Source organism: Cyprinodon variegatus, unplaced genomic scaffold (genome assembly GCF_000732505.1).
Source record: "Cyprinodon variegatus isolate N-32 unplaced genomic scaffold, C_variegatus-1.0 Scaffold870, whole genome shotgun sequence".
NCBI lineage: Eukaryota > Metazoa > Chordata > Actinopteri > Cyprinodontiformes > Cyprinodontidae > Cyprinodon > Cyprinodon variegatus.
The window spans coordinates 101,929-108,917 of record NW_015151323.1 but is presented as its reverse complement, the minus strand read 5'-3'; the positions used below and the strand labels follow the sequence as shown (position 1 = coordinate 108,917).

Below are 6,989 nucleotides of genomic sequence, written 5' to 3'. Positions count from 1 at the left end.
CATCCATCCATCCAACCATCCAACCATCATCCATCCATCCATCCAACCATCCATCCATCCATCCATCCATCCATCCATCCATCCATCCATCCATCACCCATCCATCCATCCAACCATCCATCCATCCATCCATCATCCATCCATCCATCCATCCATCCATCCATCCATCCATCATCCATCCATCCATCCATCCATCCATCCATCCATCCATCATCCCTCCCTCCCTCCCTCCATCCATCATCCATCCATCCATCCATCCACCATCCACCATCCATCCATCCATCCATCCATCCATAACAAAGGAGGGTGAAGTTGTTCACCTGCTTCTGAGGTTTTTCTCTGGGCTCTCATAGTAGAACAGGAAGTTGATTTCATGGACTCCTTCCTGGTCTGGTCCTCGGAGCCACAGAGGCAGCTGTACGGACTCCCCTGGCTGCAGCGTGCCGCCTCGGATGGGGATCTCCATCACCCCGGAGGCCTGGCTGAAGTCAGGGGCGGACACCAGCGTCTCGGGGGCCGGGGCTCCTGGCTGGGGGGGTGCGGGAACGGTGACGTAAGCCGAGCAGTTCTCAGAGGAGGCTGGGCTCGGCGGGGTGGCGGCGTCCTGGCTGCCGAACGTGAAGAAGTCAGGGTGCGTGGACGCCACCCGGAGGCCGCACAGAGCTACTGCGCTGACGTTACAGAACTCCACGTAAGCTTTTTTGATCTCACCACACAGCAGAGCGGTGGGGAACTGCAGGAAGAACACCTGCAGACACAAACACACAACTTTTTATTGATCCACGATCAGACAGCATCCATTAAAGCCTCTACCAGATGAAAATGGCGGGTTCTTCAAACACGGGAAGACTTCCTGTTGGTAAAAAAAGCTGAGTCTGTTCCACTGATCTCTATTCACTGGATGGCTGATAGCTGCTGGTAGTGCAGGGCTGAAGTGAAGCTACCGGCCGCCATATTGGTACTCCCTAGTTGACAGGTTGTGATGTAAACAATCGATGCTCTGCAGCATCAAACAACCAGGATGTTCTCATCTTCAGGGACTGAAGACTAAAAATAAAGATTCCTCACTTTGACACAGACTTGCTGTTTGATTGCATCAGTAGATTAACTTTAACTTAGAATAAATAAGATAAATAAATAAACAGGCCGATCACATTGCAGTCATTATGACGTCTATGAATCATCTAATATAAATAAATCACAATAACATTAATGCATCAGAATAATACAGATGAGCCAAAAGTGATAAATTGATGATGTTCATGTAATAAACATGGATTGATGACATTGTTGTTATATATCTGTAAATATTACAGATAATTTAAAGATTTCACCTCAGGACTGAATTAGCAGTCTATGTCTGTTGATGCTGCAGTATTTTCTGCAGATGGTGAATGAATGAAGCCGTAGACGTTATGCTGTTTCTGTTAATTAGCCTTTAATCTGTAATTGTACAATAAAAATTAACTCTTGTTTCAGCATACAGTAACCAGCACTGTACTGTACTGCACTCCATATTTTAATACTTATTTATAATCTGTTCACTGCACCTCAGGACTGTTCACTGCACCCTTATAATGTAAATACGTGTGGATGTTATGTTATTTTTACTTTTTCTTATCTTATTGTGTTGTGACTGTCACTATGTGTAAAGCTGCTGCTACACTGCAATTTCCCAGCTTGGGATAAATAATGTACATCCATCTATCTATCTATCTAAAAATGTTTCAGCTGCTTTTTCCATCAATATAACCTGTAATATATTTCAGTTCATGAGTTTTTCAAATGAGAAATAAACCAAACGCTCCAAAAACGACATTATCATCAGCTGAATAAAGATTCACTACTTTAACATTTCACAGTGAATGACTTTCTATTTCCTCTACTTTCTATTTTCTAACTTTAGACCCAATGTCAGTGGCTAACTCAGTCAATGTCTTCCAGTCAGACTGAGATAGCCAGACTAATGTTAGTCTGCAGACTAATGTTAGTCTATAGATGGATTTATTGCTTAGTTCATCCACTGACTGGGAAATGACCAGTGGAACGTCTTCCTGCAGACAGATGCTGCACAGGGAGGCATTTTACTGCATGGAGTGGGGAGTACCAAGATGGCTATGATCTGGGCTATGCACTGGTACTTAAACATTCCATCAGAGCCCTGAGTACAACCGGTATGGACTAGGGTTGTCACGACACTAAACTTTTCAACTCGATACCGATACTAAGGAAAATATTCGATACTCAATACCATTTTCGATACCACAAGGATAAAAACAGACTCCAAAAGTCTACAGAAATATTTTCATTAATAAATAAAATATAATAAATAAACACAATAAAGGTTGTATGCTGTGCATAATATTAAGCAAGCTTGATAAAAAACTTATAAAATTCAAATTAAGTGTTCCTTCCTTGGCTATGCTTTGCACACATAACAGTGACACTAGCCAAACCAGTTAAGAAACAAAAATAATTCTCAGCAGCTGCACCTCTTACAAAAAAAAAGTCTGAAACTGAAAAGAGCACAGAATTATTTAATCACACAGTGTTCTGAAAGTGCATTTTCCTCTATTCTGCACTTTAGATGAATGACTGCTTAGGTGCCACTGGTGACGGCACTGTATCGATACTTTTAAAAACGAGTATTGTATCCGGATACAACATTTCAGTATCGATACTTTTTTGAGTTTCGATACTTTTGACAACCCTAGTATGGACTAGGGGTGTAAATCACATCCATCATGGCGATATGATTCAGTATCGATTTCCTGACCCAACGATTCAATTATTTTCGATACTCAAGAATACACCACGATACGATTCGATTCCATTAATTGGTTAATCGGTTCCTATTTCTTTTTTTTGTTTTTTTTTAACCTTACAGACTAGACAATGTTTCAAATTTGAAATAAATCAATGAAAGCTGTAATATCGTTATGCATTTTTTTTTTAGAAACAACAGCTAATAACAGAGGTAGAGAAGTTTTACTCCACCTATTCCTATTAAAGCCTCATTCACTGAACAATAATAATCCCCTGCGTTATAGATTCTGAAAGGCCTTGCATCAAAAATACTGCACTAAATCAGTGCAATGAGTGCAATGCAATACCTCTGCTCCAGACGTCCCGCCCCCTCCACAGACGCTCCGCTGCTCCTCTCCCAGATTGTAGCTGACCGCAGACAGGAGGCCGACTTGGTTTGTTTTTATGACCGAAATTGCGGAAAACAACTCGTGAAGTTTGACCCTCTAGAAGAGCGAGGTGCGCGAGAACGCTGGGACCTTTTTTCCACCTGGATCTCCGCTCTTTTTGGCCCTCGTGTCCCTCCGTCGTCGGACTAAACTCGCCCCCACTTCCTCGCTGCCTCGGCCGTATCTAGACCCACAGCGTGTAGAACAGACCACGCTTCAATACTGAGCATAATTTAAAAATGTCTGCATCAAGCTCACTGCAACACACTGCTGTAAGAGTATAACCAGGAAGCGCGGTAGGAGGGCAAAATAGGTTTAGCGCCACCGCAGCACGGGAGGAAGAATTACGCCCAGGAGCAAATGGATAAAAATAGACCGGAGGAAAAAAAAAACAAAAAAAACAATCGATTCTATTGCGGACGTATCAATGCATTGGATCGTCGGCTGTTGGATCGATTATTATTTACATCCCTAGTCTGGACTGACTAATAGATCCATATAAGAGGCGCTATAGATTAGAAGGCATACTGCCGTTTGTTAAAAGTTAAATGCTTTTCTATGCGCCTTATAGTCCAGAAAATATGTAGAAGGTTTGATTTTTTCAGAGATTTAAGCCTCATTTCTTATCAGAAACTAACTTCATGGCTGATTAAACAACTATTTAAATCAGCCAAAGCTTTGGTTCATCAGAACCTAACCGATAAAACTTTGGAATGGGCCGACGGGCCTCAGGACCGCTGGGCCGACGGGGCGATGTTAATGTCTGCCTCATTAATTGACGTACGATTACTACGTTTCGCTCCCTGCTAAGCAGTTTACTCCATGGTGAGCTGAAAACTCGCTGCCCTGCAGCCCTATGGCTGTTGGGGCAGATTAAGGAGAGCAGAGGAGGTTTCTATGCGCTTGTTTAGGCGACAACATTAGCATTTTAACTCTGTAGGTTAGCGTAATTACCAAAACGTCGCTGCAGCCAGATGTATTTGTTATGTTATTTAAAAATGAACCAGCCTTCCATTAGCCAGGGCGTTTCCACTCAGCCCTTTGCAGCCGCTGGTTTTATCTGTAGCACTGAAAACTAATGACCTAAAAACAGTGAATGCATCTATCCTGCTCCAGCTCAGCCTTCAGATTAAAGTTAGACATAAAGCAATAACTGTGGTTTACCTCCATCAGGGGCATAGGGGGCGTGATGATGGGCTCCAGGCGGCGATCTGGACCATGTCGGACCAGCATCTTGTCTTCCTTGGTCAGGTTCAGCCGTGGACCCTGGATCTTCAGGTCCTGCCTGCCTCGGACCATCATGGACTCTGACGTCTGCTGCCCTGAAACAGGAGAACGTCATGAGGAGGAGGACCATGTGTTTACGGTCCATCAGAACGGCGCTCGCTGCAGAAGCACGCCGTCCCGGCAGAGCCGGTTTACCTTCAGGGTCTGAGGACGGTTCCCCAAAGTGGGACGACGTCAGGTTGTAGACGACTGCCACGATGTTCAGCTGACCTGTTCTGTGTGGCAGCAGCTTCAGTCGGGCCTGAGATCCACGGAACCGGTCCAATTCATTCACAAAGACCAGATCCAGTTACAGCGCTGCACCTGCAGCTAAACCCCAGAAGTTTCCCCACCAGCAGGACCATGAGAAACTCACCGTCTTGGTCTCCTCTGGCCCCAGGTAGAACTCTCTGATGGTCTCTGTCGTCACCGGCTCGTCCCTCTGCGTCAGGAACACAGGACTTAGAGGGAACAGGGACAGTTCTGCTCCTGCTTCCCCCACAACGCTCACCTGGCCTGCTGCCGCATCGTCACTGGCGACGGTCACCTCCTCTCCCGAAGGCGCGTCGGCGGTGAACCTCCAGAGGAGGGAGAGGTCGGACAGAAGCAGCGCCACCTTCAGGGGGTTCCTGAGCGTCACCTCCACGATGATCGGCTCTGTTCAGGAGGACAGAGCCGTCAGACACCGTCTAACCAACACGCTCCCTCAGAGGGCAGATACTGGATGGGCCGACCGGCCGGTCGCCGTGGCGACGACCATCTTACCCTGGACCACAGCCAGCGGGTGATGGAGGTTGTCGGTCTGGTGGTTCAGGCAGCACTGGGTCGGCTGGAAGGTGTTTGGAAGAACTCCCTGATTGGCTGAGGCCACCAGCTGCTCCTCCAGCCGGCACCAGAGGAGGGACAGCTCCTGGTCGTACTCCTGGTCCAACGAGACGTGGGTGGCTGCCTGCTTCTCTCCTTAGACAGACAGATCAAAGGTCAGAGTTCACATCGGGTCTCATCTCACTGATAACAGCAGGAAGCTGAACCTGGTTAAACCTCCATGGCTGATTTATTTATGGAGTCTGAAGGATCCTGGTTCATCTGGAGCCTGGAGGCTAAACTGGTTCCTGAAGCTGGTCTAGTCTGAACACTGCAGCGCCACAGAGACCGGGCCAACGCCTTACCTTCTGCGAGGCGGCGCTCATGTCCAAAGTAGACCCTGGTAGCAGCGCTGTGGATGTAGGGCAGCGGGAGCTCAGGGAGGCGGCTGTCCGTTCCCCCGAGGAGACTCTGAGGAAACGGGAGGAGGTCAATCAGAAAAACCATAACAGAACATTTATGCTAACAGCTGATTAGGAGCTGCTGCAAATTCAGAGGTTTTTAAGCTATAAATCACCCAAAGTTTTCACACCTGTTTAGGGATAAGGATTGATCTAAAAATGTAAAAAGCTTTGAAGTTTGAAAGGACGGACGGTTAAAGCCAGAACCAAACTCTGGTCTCTGATTAGACCAATTAATCATCCTCTGTCCTTTAGATCGTTTTAATCCTAACCATCCCTGAGCTGATGCCTCTGCAGCTGAGCAGCAGCCATCGCTGACAGCCTCCCAGAACCACTATGACCTTTCAGAGTGAAAACGTTCAGCCAGCAGCAGCGCTCCGTCTCTGTGGCTCACCTTCACCACGTACAGGTACTCTCTGAGGAAGGCGGCCTGCTGCGTGGCGGTCTGCCTGCTGTCGTTGATCAGGATCTGTCTGAAGGCCAGCAGCGCGCTGTCCGGTTGGCCCAGGGTGAAGGACTGCCGGCCGATGGTGAAGTTGATGTGGTCCTCTGCCAGAGACCAGCCCCGGTCCTGGTAGACCTGCATGGCCTGACTGTAACAGCGCAGCGCGTGTTTCCTCTGCAGGGAGAAAGACACAACCGCCGCAGGAAGGACAGAGGGATGAGGAGGAGTCTCTGATTCCAAAGATGGCGTCTGTCTGAGTAACTAGAGAGAAACCAGCAGCTCCTCCACCATTGATTGACTGATTCATTGATCTCACAGTGGAGAAATTTAGTCGTTACATCAGTTCAAAAAGTCAAAGGAGATGCATATAAAACACTGCTCAGAAAAATGAAAGGAACACTTTAAAAACACATCAGACCTCAGTGGGAAAAAACATCCTGCTGTTCTTTATCCTGATGTGTTAGGAACAAAGGACGCTCCATCATTGGATGAAAATGATCAACCTACAGAGGGCTGAACTCAAAGACACCCCAAACATTAAAAAATGATGCAGCAGGCTATAGTCCATTTAGCTGAAATTTAATTGCAGCAACTCAAAATGGTATTCAGTCATTTGTATGCCCCCCACATGCGTCTATGCATGCCTGACAACGTCGGGGCACGCTGCTAATGGTCCAGATCTGGACCAGAGCATCACTGAGCTCCTGGACAGTCTGAGGTGCAGCCTGGCGGTGTGGGATGGATGGAAACATAATGTCCCAGAGGTGTTCTATTGGATTTAGGTCAGGCGAGCGTGGGGGGGGGGGCAATCAATGGTAT

At 47.0% G+C, this 6,989-nt stretch overlaps 1 protein-coding gene across 1 annotated transcript in view; it reads right to left on the bottom strand.

The window, feature by feature from the left end:
- Positions 1–316: 316 nt before the first annotated feature.
- LOC107099433 (trafficking protein particle complex subunit 8-like) overlaps positions 317–6,989 on the bottom strand; it is an 18,854-nt gene continuing 12,181 nt past the window's right edge. Inside the window, exons 10-17 of the mRNA XM_015397537.1 lie at positions 6,120–6,344; positions 5,630–5,735; positions 5,226–5,420; positions 4,973–5,117; positions 4,837–4,906; positions 4,617–4,722; positions 4,359–4,516; positions 317–748 (exon numbers count right to left, since the gene is read on the bottom strand). Coding sequence (XP_015253023.1) covers positions 317–748; positions 4,359–4,516; positions 4,617–4,722; positions 4,837–4,906; positions 4,973–5,117; positions 5,226–5,420; positions 5,630–5,735; positions 6,120–6,344 — 1,437 coding nt within the window. The remainder of the gene's footprint in view (positions 749–4,358; positions 4,517–4,616; positions 4,723–4,836; positions 4,907–4,972; positions 5,118–5,225; positions 5,421–5,629; positions 5,736–6,119; positions 6,345–6,989) is intronic.